This window comes from Coffea eugenioides, chromosome 3 (assembly GCF_003713205.1).
Source record: "Coffea eugenioides isolate CCC68of chromosome 3, Ceug_1.0, whole genome shotgun sequence".
NCBI lineage: Eukaryota > Viridiplantae > Streptophyta > Magnoliopsida > Gentianales > Rubiaceae > Coffea > Coffea eugenioides.
Genome location: NC_040037.1, coordinates 20,591,498 through 20,605,156, shown reverse-complemented (window position 1 = coordinate 20,605,156; position 13,659 = coordinate 20,591,498). Strand labels below are relative to the sequence as shown.

Here is a 13,659-nt window from a genome sequence, read left to right as displayed (position 1 = left end):
ATTTTATTCCAATTTTTATGAAAATAAAAGGTGCAACTCCGTTGAGCCAAGCTTTACTAGAGATAATTTACTTGAGTAGCTCAAGTGTGAGCTCAAACTCAACCAGTTGGAGTTTTAGGTTATATTTTAATTTAGCTCAGTCAAATATAAGTGATGTAAATTAATATTTTACATTCTTTAAACAAGGATAAAATTTCACATAAGAACAACTATAAAAAATTTCAAAAAATATATACTTGAGATTAGATTCAACCCAATGAGCATTTAAACCTCACATATATATAGGCTTAAACTTGGGCCCATCAAGCCATTTGAGCTGCTTGAACTCAAGGTTTGACCAGACAAGCTCATAACTTAATTGAACTCAATTCATTTGCATTCCTATTATGGATGGACTAATAACTAACAAATTACGGTAGCAATTATGATTTTTTAGAGCTTTTTACAATTGCATGTCTCTCGAATTAACTAGAGAAGAGCCTAATCCTTAAATTACATTTGATACACCAACTTCTAGAAGCAAAGAACCGACAATTTAAAACTGGTGGCAAACGCTTACATCCAACAGCTTATTTTGAACACCTTGGGTTCGGTCCAACATTTAACAAGAACCAACAACTGAAGACAAGAATCCCACTCCAATATTCATATTCTTTTCATTCAGGCAATTGTTTTGGGCAATGACCTGACAGAAAAAGACTGAGTTATCTTCTCCAGAGTCATGCCCTTGGTTTCTGGAACTCTAAGATAAACAAAAACCCAGGAGATGATACACATCACTGCATATATACCAAAAACACAACCAGGACCTAAAGAAGCGAGCACCACAGGCGTTGTGTATGTAACAATGATGTCCCCGATCCAAAATGCAAGTGTACAGATGGCAATGCAGAGGCCACGAATGTGAGTCGGAAATATTTCCGCGCAGATCATGGCGGGAATAGGACCAAATCCCATCACAAAAAAGCAATTGTATAGCACAATACTGACAACTGAAATAGTTGCACTGCCCTTTTGGCCTTTGTTTAGGACACTTTGAGTAGCTAAAATGATGAGTGCTATGATGAGGACAGGGATTGTGCTAAGCAATATAATCCTGAAACAGAAGAAGAAAAAGGCATAACAAAAAAAGATTGAGAGATAGCATTTACTAAAAATTCAGACCGCTCTTATTTATGCCTTCAGCAGTTTGTAGTACCAGAATCTATAACTTCTGTCCATTGTAATTGCCAGCAATTGTTTTATGCTACACAAGGAAAGATTTAAGGACTAACCAATCAAAATCAGTGAATGATAAAAGAACTAAGCCAACTAATAGTAATACAGCAAAGGCATGATAAACTACTTAGATGAGCATGTCTAAACATCATCATTTTGGAAGTTTCAGTAGATGGAAAATAATAGAAGACTTCAATTTTGAATTCTGATTCAACTCAATAAAAACATTTATTAGATTTAAAGTTACATCAATCAACTAACTAAAACAGCCCCAAAAAAAGAAAAAAAGTTCTCAGATGTCAAAAACAATCAAAGGACCAAAGATTTGTAATAATCTCCTCTAGTGACTACAGTGCAAAGAAAAATTGGGAAATTTCACCATGACTTAATTCTGTACTAGTCCTATGCATAGTTAGTAGTATATCTAATAACCCCATGACCGGATGCTTACTACATAACAATGTCTGTGCAATCTTCAAATGCGTAACAGCATAAAAGGTTTCAAGTTTTTTCCTAAGGTACAGCAAGCTTTATAAGATTTATTTTCTATTCCAGTAAGAAAAGCTTCGTTGATAAGGAAGGCCAAATTGTACTCAAGTAATTATATTCTGGGATTTAACCTCTTGAAAGTGACAAAGAAGGCTGTTTCACAGTTTGGCATGTCCATTTGTTATCTTGGCCCTGCTGTTTAGAAGTATCTGTCTTCATGACTAATAATTTCCATTTATATTGTTTAAAAAATTACAAGAAGAAAAGACTGCTTCTTCATATCCAAAAGTGAAACAAAATGATAACTGGTTACTCTGATTTATAAAGATTAAAAAAGTCGTGTCAGCATATCTCTATTTGAATTAGTAAGCTACAGTATCTACTGTGAGCCTTGGAAGTGAAATACCTTGGTTTTCAGTTGCAAAACAAAAGAGCAGCTAATACATGGAAAAGCCTACCTTCTGCCATATACATCAATAAGCCTCATGGAAATAGCTACAAAAGGCAGCATCAAAAAAGTAGTCATAGCGCTAATAAGCAGAGATGCAGATGTTGAACTAATTCCCATATCAGACAAAAGAACTCCAACGCCTGCCTGTTCAAGAATCTGGGGAGTGTAGTACATAACACCATTTATACCAGCAAACTGCATAAAAGTGAAGCAAGTTAAAGTCTGAATATGATGTTCACTAAATATGGAGAAGGTCTACTGACTGGGTTTGCTCCTAAACCCTCACTAATATTGCAAGTGTATGATTCTTACGTGGAAGTTGAAATGAATGACTTAAAGCTTTTTAGGCTATGAACTTGTATCCAGGCACATCAGCCGACCGAGATTAAAGAATCTTATGCATTACGGCAGCAACAACTTACATCGTATAAACTGCATCACTTTACCCTTTTAAAAATGTGCATCAGTTTAGAGAATGAATTGCTCAACTGTTTGGCAGATTGAAGTAAATCCAATTAGATTTTTATACCAAATATTTTCACTAATGGCATAGATTCTCAGGAATCTCTTTCAAACCTCATTTCTTCCCATTTCTTTCCCTGAGAATGGCACTGATGATGGCTTTGAAATTGGGAACAAAAGATATTCTGCTTTTTGTCCTGACAATTCCAATGGAACATGACTAAAAGCAAGAGTTTCTTCCTGACATAAAGGAAAAATGGGAAAAAATTCCAAAAAACTTATTTGGGATGGACAAAAATATATATGTAGAATTTAAGGGAAAAGTTTATGGATTAAGGTAAACAAAAACACGGAGACAAATCTTCTAAATATCAATAGCCTTGGAATTGAAAACATCTACGGATTAGAGGATATATCAAAATTGCTAATATTCGCAATAGGAAAAGGATGATTATCAGAAAGGAATTACAACACAAATGGCCAAACTAAATTTTACACAATAACAAGCCAAATATCAAATACTTTTATAGCACAAAGACTACCTGTTGAAGTAATTGAATTCCAATTCCAATGACTAAGGCATTCTTTACTCCTGGTTCAAATAGGCCTTTCCAGCTTGGTACTTCTGTAGGAGTTTTGGTTGCAATTATAATGGTTGGTCCAATGGAATGCTGATCTCTAATCTTTTCAGGATGTACAGTTGGTTGACTGACCAAAGCAGCAGTTTGAATTGATTTGTCACCTACAGGCACATCATCACAAAAAACTGAAAATAGAGAACCTCTTGAAGACGTATGCCTACCACATTCATCAAAATAGGTTCTCTTAAAGCCCACTTCTTTATTTTGATCTTGTCCTCCTGTGATCATCCACATCCATGCAAGCTGCCACCACCCACCCATGCCCGTACTACTTGTTTCCTGCTTGTCTCCTTGAAGAGCACTATCCCTCCTCATATTCAAGATACTTCCATGTGAAGAAGGTGCAGCTGTGTCTTTTTCGATGTTTGTTGTCTGATGTGATATTGATGGGCTCTTTTCCTCATAAGATTCACCATCAGCACCATCACATGTATAGACCTCTACTTTTCTGCCAAGACCCTCTTCATCCCATTGTTTGTTTCTAGGTTGATTTCCTGCTACATCAATGACTTTGCCTACATATGAATGACATAAACTTCCTTTGCTCCCAGCAAAGGGAAGCTTCTTAACAACAATATCAGAATGGGTCAACAGAGGTTCCACAAGTGAAATGTTTTGGTATTCTGAGCTTCCTTCTTGATCGACCAGTGTAAGAATACCCTGCTTAGTGTTATGTTCGGCAACCTGAGAGGTTCCTTCTTCGGGCCCATAAGACATTAATTGCTCTTTCTCAGCACCTGACACCCAATTCTTCGTAAGTTCATCAGCAGGAGGAACCATGTACTGCTCAATAGATGTTTCAATCCCATTGCCATGATCTCCAACTAACAATGTCATCTCACCTGTTCAAGGAAGTATAAAAACAATCGGCGTTAAGAATTAAAGGATTAAAAAATCTTTTGCATGTGCAAGGTAAGAGAACAAGTTTTAGCAGCAGTTTTACAGGAATAAGTTCTAATCTTCATCTAAGACCAATCCTAAGAGCAAATCTCTTGTTAAAGGGGGAGGAAGAGATTACTAAGAATTCAGTGGACAGATGCAGATAGTGGCAGAGAAAAATTGTTAAAATCAGCAAAGCAAAAGTAGGGATATGGAATATGTATAAGATGTTTAAGCCAAAAAAATGAAAACTTGAAAAGGGGTACTGCTCCTCAAGTGGTTCAAATTGTTTTAAACATTTTGGTCCATTTAAAAATTGAAATGACAATTAAGTTGCAGACAAGCTCTACACCCTCTCATATTTCAGAACGGTGGAACCAGAAACATAAGTTCCATCTCAGTGTGAACTTCAACTCCAGTCTCCGGTAACAACGCCAATCAGAAGACTATAAAAAGCTTTTGCCTTTTGCGGTTATTGTAATTGGCATCCCTTGTTTGAGGCTAGATAAACCACCTGATCAATGCCCTTGGGAAGTCAATGCAATCCACATTTCTTGAAATTGATACCTCTATTACGATGCTTAACAGACAGCACATTCTCGTTGTTGAATGCAATGCCTTATTTAAACAAAAAAGTAACAACTTAAAAAACTAATATCAGTTTTGCACCATAAAATACAAAATAATGACATTAACAAAACCTTTTTAGCTTTTTGCACACCCTTTGAATGTTTTTAGGCCTAATGAAAAGCATGTATGGTATGTAAAACACACAGTGGGGCTGTGCATGAAACTTTTTGGGCTGCGTAAAATAGCAATAACCAAAGTACAATATGGCTACACATCTCTGACTAAGTACTAAAGGAAATTAGCTGATCAGAATCTTAACTTTTAATGCAATCAAGAAGCAAAAGTATTGAAAAGGTATGCCAGAATGCTGTCATCTAAAATATGCCACAAGAATAAGTCCAATGTATCTTTGCTGAGCCTTATTTTTTGAGTTTCAAGTCTAGCCCAAAACCATACTATAGAAATGGTGGTAGCAATTAGAATAATTAGAACAATTGCATACCTGTAAGGATAGCAAACTGGCTGGCAAGTTACTTTTTAAGCTCTGGATCCCCCTTTTAACAACCCAGCCACAAAATTTCACACTATTTTTGCAATTTGCGGAAAGTTTCATGCTTGTCATCTAGCACTAGTTTGAGTGTCATATCACCACTTAGAACAGCTTATAAAAATAAAAATGTTGTTATGAAATTTCCTCAACAGTGCAATCTTTCAAATCTAACCCAGTTTTAGACTTAGTTTGACTCTATAATCGGCATTGCAGCTAAGATTCTTCTCTTTTACTCCCAAGGTACAGGAGAGACTAGAGCTCAGAGTGACTTTTTGGTGATTGAAATCAACCAAAAGTTGTGTAGTTATGCTGATCTTAAACAAACAAATAAATAAAAGAGTTCTTAATATTTGTCGAAATGCTCGCACATGCACATACAAAATGAATCAAGTTACTATCTAGTATTCAACTTGAAGCAATTGAGAGGTTCATAAAATCTTTTCCAAAACAAACCTGTATAGAACCAAAAGCAACAGGTCTGAAACCTGACAAAAGTGACAAATGGGAGATTTACAAGGGTCTGACAGTGAAGAGCAACCTGTCTAGAACCACGTCTGAAATCAGACAAAAGTGACAAATAGAAGATTTACAAGGCTCTGACAGTGCAGACCAACCTGTCTAGAACCACTTCAAAACCTTAAAAGTGTCTTAAGTTATACTGGTTGCACAGATGTAGAGATGGCATGTTCCAGTGGGTCAGGTACTTGTATTTATTTTCAATGAAGATTGTCTTGGCTGAGCTTCTGCAAATTTGTGGAAGAAAAGCACAAATTCTCTTATTCTTGCTTTCCTACCTATAACATTCCCCCACCTTAATATCAGGCACCAAGGTGGCAGACCTTTCCCCAAATTCATCAAATCAACAATTTAAAGTAATCAAACTTCATAAACAACAACGAAACTTTTCCCTCCCAAGAAACACCATTGTGATTACAACCATAAAGCCCATACATCAAAATAAACGGCATCATTGTCTGTGTGTCTTTCGAATTTTGACAGTAGGGTGATTAATTTTGATGCTTCAATTGTTTTAGTTGTATTTCACAAGGATTATATTGGATCGTAAAAATTAAACTTTTCAGAATACTGATAAGAAGTCAATAAAAAGAAAACCACATCTACCAGTGATTTACATCAAATTCTTCTATAGCTTTCTCACACTAAACAGGTTTCAGCACAAGTCCCAGAGGAACAGTATTTCCTTTTCTTCGCATTTCTCAATCTTCAGGGCAGGTTCTCAGTGCTATCAGTCCAGTGGTGGTACAAAGGGTTCAGGGGCTTGGTGGTGGCAGTTGAAATTTTGAGTCAATGAAAGGTTAAAGGAATTCACATGGAGCTCATGGGGAAGAAGGAAATAAGAGTTGGGGCGGGAGGGAGATTGGAGAAGGTATGAACAGTACAAATCAACCACTTTACAGTGTTTGACCCACAGAGCCAAGTGGCAGAACTATGCTAATGCAATTGTAACTAAATAACCGAGGATTTGGACTGGTCTAGAACCAATTTGAGGTTAAATCAATCCAAATGGAGGGACCTGGGTCAACTGACCCCGTCCTCCTGTAATTTATGTATCCAACGAAACCTTGATCCACATAGCTATGATTGATAGATATATAGATCGCTGCTTGAAGAAAGTGTGACAGTTGTATCCTTCCAATTGCCATTTGGAAGATGAATCTCATGTCATACAGGTAGGTTCCTAACCCCAGTTAACTCCTAGTTCTAAGATGGGATGAGAAACATTCTTGAAACCACAAATCATGATAACTGACATGCAAACTCAGATAATAAGACTAACTACAAGGACATTGACAAGAGGGAAGCCAAATTTGGAATTTCCAATTCATCATGCCAGTGCATTGTTTCATTATCATAATAAGAAATGTCCATCATGAATGCTATCAAGTACTCACCAGCTACATCATCCCTGCCATGGATCCTCTGCAAAACCAGCTTGGCCTCAAGGATCCGGCCTTTACTCACAAGCCATCTAGGAGATTCAGGCAAATAAAATACTCCTATTGCAAAATAAACAATAGCTGGAAAAGAACGAACTCCAAGCATCAATCTCCAGCTAGGTGAGTCTGTCAACGACATTGCAAACACCATGCAGTACGAGACAAACATTCCCAGGGAACCAATAAACTGAGGAAATATGCACAGAAAGCCCCTGATTTCTGGTGGAGCGGTCTCAGATATATAGATAATAACAAAAGTAATGCCCAGACCAATGCCAAACCCATCAAGAAGCCTTGCCAAAAGCAAGATGTAAATATTGGGAGACCAAAGCATCATGAGGCCACTAATGAAATAAAAGATCGATGAGGTTATGAGCATTGGACGGCGACCAAGCAAATCAGCAATACCACCAGAGAATGTGGTAATTGCTGTGGCACTAATTAGTGACATGGCTACAACAAGACCTTCTACAGTGGGCTGAGTTTCCAATTTGAATTCCCTTTTCATGTATAAAAGAGCCCCTGTCATTTTGTCAAGAGAATAGAGTAATATAAAAATAAAAATCTTGTTTGCTAATGAAAGAACTGTGATATGAAATAGTTGAAAAAAAAAAGTGCAGATCGGATAAAACCTTTCTGAGTCTGAGGAGCTTGTGAATTTTTTTTATTTGAAACTAACTAATAGTACCTAGTGGAATGATGAGTTTTCTCTAAGTGAAAGATGGATTCGAGGAGCCCTTCTACACCAGGAGTAAAAAGGAAAAGGAGCAAAACAAAGAAATATGTAACAAAAGGCTCTGCAAGAAGAAAAGGCGGGACTACCAAAACAAAAAGAATCTCCACAAAGGTTGGAAAATATATATAAAATGGACACGTATACAAGCATACTAAAGCACCCAACCATAGCTGTAGTTCTCTTTTATTGATGAATAAGGAATACCAGCAATAGCAGCATTATCCCATCCTTGTAAAAGGTTAGCTATGGCAGCACCAATAGCTACAAGCACTGGTCCAATCATTCTTCTCTCACAAGCAAAAAATAAACCTGTAAGAATCATAAAAAATGAAAGATAGGGTAAACAAAACAACAACAAAAAACAGTAAAACAGTATAATTCACATAACGAGAATGTGATTGGATCCTTCACCGTACACAACATGAAGCATGAAAACTGAAATAAGATCACCAACTGTATTTTCATTAGTGTACCATGCAGTTTTTAATGCTAGACCATTTCCTGCTTTACTCATGCAAGGTTAATATTTGCCTAAAAGAATCACCAGCCCTATTCGATATTCTTATGATCAAGATACTTTCAGAAATATAAAAGGTAAGTTCAGGAGTAATAACATTATCAGCAGAAGAGTACTTGATCTAGTTTCTTCTCAAGAAATTTAGGCAATCACATAATCAATCACCATTGTCACGAAAACCAGAAATTAACAAAGGCTCAATTCAAGTACCAAAAAAGAGAAACATAGAGCATAAAGATCACCATGGGTTTGGGGGTGATAAAAAATTGCTTCATCCCTGGGACAATTACAGCTAAAATTCAGAACAAAAGTTTATCCAAGTTTTACAGACTGGGTAGTAATCTGCCTACTCCAATAGGACATATAAAGCAAAGTCCAGTCCTTAAAACCACAGCCATTTCTCTGAGTCCTGAAAATTTCTCCTATTCCTTAAATACCATATTAACCAGAACCCAAATGCAGCACATTCGTGATTGCCACTATATTTACCTTACCTTGTGAAAAAATCGTGCTTGCTTCAGGATAAGAAGTATTAAGTTGTGGATAACTAAAGGTCACAAAAAAATTGGAAGGGGTAGTCTCATTGGCATTTTGCAACTGCGAAATGCTAATGAACAGGCATGCAATCCTTTAAGAGGAGAAGGACAGGCACTAATTAACATTGAGCTATTGGGTAATTCCTCGATTAATAAATACTTGTGGAACATCCATCAAAGGAAGGAAGCTACTTGGTCAAGTGGATGTACTCTTTTTGAATAAAAGGTAATAGCATCTAGGCAGCGCCTAATAACCAGGACAATTCTTCATTTTGGAGGAAACTGCTTCAGCTGAAAATTTTATTACTCTAAATCTTCTCTAGTAACCATTGACGGTAGGGAACTTCTGTTTTCATGAACCAGCTATATTATTTCCTGAATTCCAGCTATATTATTACTCAAATTAGAGCATCTCACTTATTCAAAACAACTCAGGGCTAGTACCTTCTCATTAATGATGTCCTGCTGCAGTAACAGCAATTTTACAATCTCTTTCACTATCATTTCTTCCTAATGTAGAAGTTCCATACTCCTGGTCGTTCCACTGTTAAATCTGGAGTGAAGGCGGCAAATAATTCTCTCCTCTGTGCCTCGGTATAGGTTGATCTAAAGTTTTATTTTATTCAATGGTTTGTGTGTAAGGCTAGATTATCGGCAACAAAAAGTCTCCATGACTAGGACACTGTTGCAGACGCTTCTTGCAGACTTTGCGATGGTAAGGTTAAACAATTAATAACCTCTTTTCTTGCTCCTTTTCCTCAGCATTTTTCTCAACAATCCAAGTTCTAAGGTTATCTGAATTTGAAAAGAGTCTCAGGTAGCCGGTAATGAGTTGAACTGTTTCCTACAACTACATGTCAAAAAGCTCAATTCTCTGTACACCATATATCAAAAGCTGAAAACAAGATGCTGGTTTTCCATTAGCTTAACACCTCTCTAACTGCTGTTATTGCTAGCATTATTCATGATGTTACTGCTTAGTGTGGCTTTTATCAAGCAATTGCAAGAAATCCCTTGCCCCAACACCCCGGCATGTTTCATGATAAACTGTTTCTTACGAATTTTATCTAGCAGTTGTCTTGTGTTGCATAAAGAGGGAAAATATTAGTCAAGAAGGCATCAAGCCGAACAAATTTAAAGAGACAGATTACTTATCCTAATGCTAGTATGTTCATGGCGTCTGAACCAAGAACTATAATGAAAATAAAAAGCTAGAGAGGATTATTCCACGACGTTACCAGACTTCAGGAGAACTCTAATGCTTCTCCAAGTTCTTTAGCTTCTGGTCTCTATGGTCTGCTTAGGATTTCATATGTTGAACTTGTCCGGTGGAATTATTCAGTGTGCCAAAAGAAGACAGAGAGAAGAGAATTTATTCCTCCATTGGAGTCCGATGTTGTCAAATCAGTGTTAGTTTTTAAAATCAATTTGCTACGTTGGACAGCACTTGTGTTTATATTATAAATTAATTGCTATCAATTTGTAGACCTGCCCAAGCTTATGCCCAGTTTTCCACACTGCTCCCACGAAACCAATTCAAATTTCGTCCCTTCAATGTCCTAGCGTCGATTGATTTGCAAAGGAAGTCCATTCATTTTGTTTGTGTTCTTCAATGCACCACTTCATTTGAGGACCTATTGACAAAGGTAAACTTTGTTGTCAACTAAACCATTTCCATACTCAACTTTTGACAATTAAGTGTTTACTATTTCCAAATCCAATTCTCATTATTATTGAAGATTAGTTAGTTTTTAGTTTTAAATTTTAACAACATCTTATCCGATAAGTAGTGATATCAAGTTATTTGATTTGTAATTTGAATTCCAGTTTGATAGAATTTTATTTTGTAATTTGATTTTTAGTTTGACAAGATTTTATATTTCGTAACCATTATTTTTACAAAGGCAATTTCCATATAAACTCTTAACAATGTCAATAACATTAGAATGCCATGAATAACAATATTTTTTTTCTAAAATTTATCATTGTATTAGAGCAAGAACCATACTTTTGTGTTGACCTTTTGCTGGGGATTTCTATATCACTCTTGACTTGCAATGTCATGAAGTGATTATATTTCTTCCTATTATTTTCATCCCTTTGACCATCTTGGTATGGTTTTAGTTTTTCAAAATTGACTAGATAAATGCTGCTAAAAATTTCTTTTGCAGCAAAAGAACAATCTATGCTTTGTTGATGGGACGACAATGTTACCAGGTACACCTTCCTCAGCAATTATGGTATAGAAACGCTGAAGCAAAATGGTTATTCCTTGATGGGGTTTCAATTCCTTTCATGGATTTCTTAATTTGGCAGTACTCAGTTGATGTCAAATATGACAATTTATGTCATGAGTGATTATCTTTCTCTTGATGGTATTCCCCATCCTTTTTATGGATGTAAGCTTGCACATTTTTCTTGAGGGTGTGCATTTAATCCCTTTGTTAGATGTTTATTTTTAATTTATATTATAGAGTAGTTATTCATGCGTGCAATATTTTCAATGGGTTACTTGCCGTTTCAATAAATGCATTATATTAATGATTTTATTCCCATCAAGTATTTCCTTTAATGGTGTGTCACTTTTCACATTAATCAATCCTCCTCATTGTCGCGCCCCATTTTTCGGATGAAAATAAAAGGTGTTTACAAAAGATGTGATTTTATTTAAAAATAAGTGAAAAAAGGACCTAGAATGGGACTTCAAAAAATGTGACAGTTTGGGTCCAAAATTTAGTTTAAAAGGGTTTTTAAGAAAAAGGGGAGTCGCCACTTGGTATTGAGTTTGGGTGTACCAAGTCACCCAAAAATATTTTTGCTAAAAATGAAATAAAATAAAACCCTTTTCGACAATTCCAGGTCTTTGAAAAACAAGAAAAAATGAGTTCGGAAGTTATGATTGAAGAAAGGGAAGACAAAGGTTCGATCAACTCAAACCTAAGGCACTCTTTCAAACCTAGTCGAAGCTAGTTGCGAAATTTAGTCAAAATTTCTCTAATTTAACCCTTAAATTTATCACGTTTGGATGTTTCCTACATGGTTGCAAATCTAAATTTATAAAAATGTCGAGAGGGACAAAATGTTCATTCAAGGGTTTAATTGATATCAATCGCATTATTTGTGAAGGCCAAAATAATTTCTTAAAGGCGTCACGAGTATGCAAATGATGAAATTAAAAGAAAAGAAAAGAAAATTAATTACATACATAGGTATAAGTGATCAAAGGAAAAGGAAATGCAGCATAATGGGTATGGGAGGCAAAAACTCGTGACATAATTTTCTTATACAGGGATTAATGGGGTATTTAAATTAACTAGTTATAATCACCCATTTCCCGTGTTTGACGAATAATTCTCCTAACATAGACAAACAAATGAACTAACTTAAATGAAATGCAGTTTCTAAATGACATGATTAACACATATAGAGGAATAGGGGGTAGAGGATAATATAATAGGCAATATTATGCAAATGAGAAAAGATCCTAAAAATAAAAAAATATGCATGGAAATGTAATGAATACCACACAAAAGATGAATCTAATGCATGAACAATCTAAGGGTCTAGCGTTGAACTAGCCTATTTCTAAAAGTCCTTACTAGCGTTGGACTAGTAAGTAAATGGAGGGAGAAACCACAACTAGTGTTGGACTAATGTGGTGAAGTCACGCATTAATAGTACATAGTAAGACAAATAGGCATAAATTAAAACAAATAAACATGTAAGAGCACGTAGCACATAACACATAAACATAATATCTAAATGCAAAAATCCTAAGAAAAGTGGATAAAGCACATAACACATAAACCACATAAACACGCAAAGACCTATCTATTACAGTGGGGAATCTAACTACAATCTAAAATGGGGAAATAAAAAATCCTATCTACCCTATCTATTACAATAGGGGACCCAATTACAATCTCAAATAGGAAGATATAATAAAATAAATCTAGTTACCCTATCTATTACATTTTTTAGGCATTTAAATGCCTCTCAAATAATTATAAAAATTAACTGAACAAATATAAGAAAATTTGAATGAACATTTAAATCAAATAAATAAAGCATATAAAAATAAACACATTGGAACACGTAGGAGGACATAAGAGCACGTAATTGACATTAAAATAATAATAGGGGTACCTCCCTTTTGAAGTGGTGACTAAATGGAGTCAAATTGCCCTATTTATACTCAAAATGAACAAAAGAATCATGACACCAATTTAATTGAAAATAATAATAGTGATAAAATACTAAATTCACATTAATGTGTCAAATATAAAGAAACTTAAGAATATCTAAAAATTAAAAGTTAAATATATTCAAAAGTAACATAATTCGCTATTAAAGAAAAGAAACAATCATAATAAAGAGAGTCACAATTCACTAGGGACTGAATTGCAAAAATTGAAAAAACTTGGAGGTCAAAATATAATTGTTCCAAAGTTTAGGGTCAAAATTAAATAAAAGATAAAGTTTAGGGATCAAAGTGAAATTAATTTAAGGACCTGAGTGAAAGAAATTTAAAATGTTCTGGGCTACAATAAAACTACTTCAAAGATCAAAGGCTAAAGTGCAAATTGTGGTTTCTAATTTGGGCAAGAAAAGGCCATCGGGCCATCATTTTTATTTATTTGGGCCGAATACTA

The 13,659-nt window shown here is 35.3% G+C and overlaps 1 protein-coding gene across 1 annotated transcript; it reads right to left on the bottom strand.

The window, feature by feature from the left end:
* Positions 1–344: 344 nt before the first annotated feature.
* Positions 345–10,354, bottom strand: LOC113765745 (monosaccharide-sensing protein 2-like). The gene is made up of 6 exons (XM_027309989.1): positions 10,246–10,354; positions 8,159–8,263; positions 7,174–7,740; positions 3,163–4,103; positions 2,166–2,353; positions 345–1,096 (listed from the first exon to the last, which is right to left on the bottom strand). The coding sequence occupies exons 2-6, from the start codon at positions 8,235–8,237 to the stop codon at positions 661–663; spliced, it is 2,211 nt and encodes a 736-aa protein (XP_027165790.1). The 5' UTR covers positions 8,238–8,263; positions 10,246–10,354; the 3' UTR covers positions 345–660.
* Positions 10,355–13,659: the final 3,305 nt, after the last annotated feature.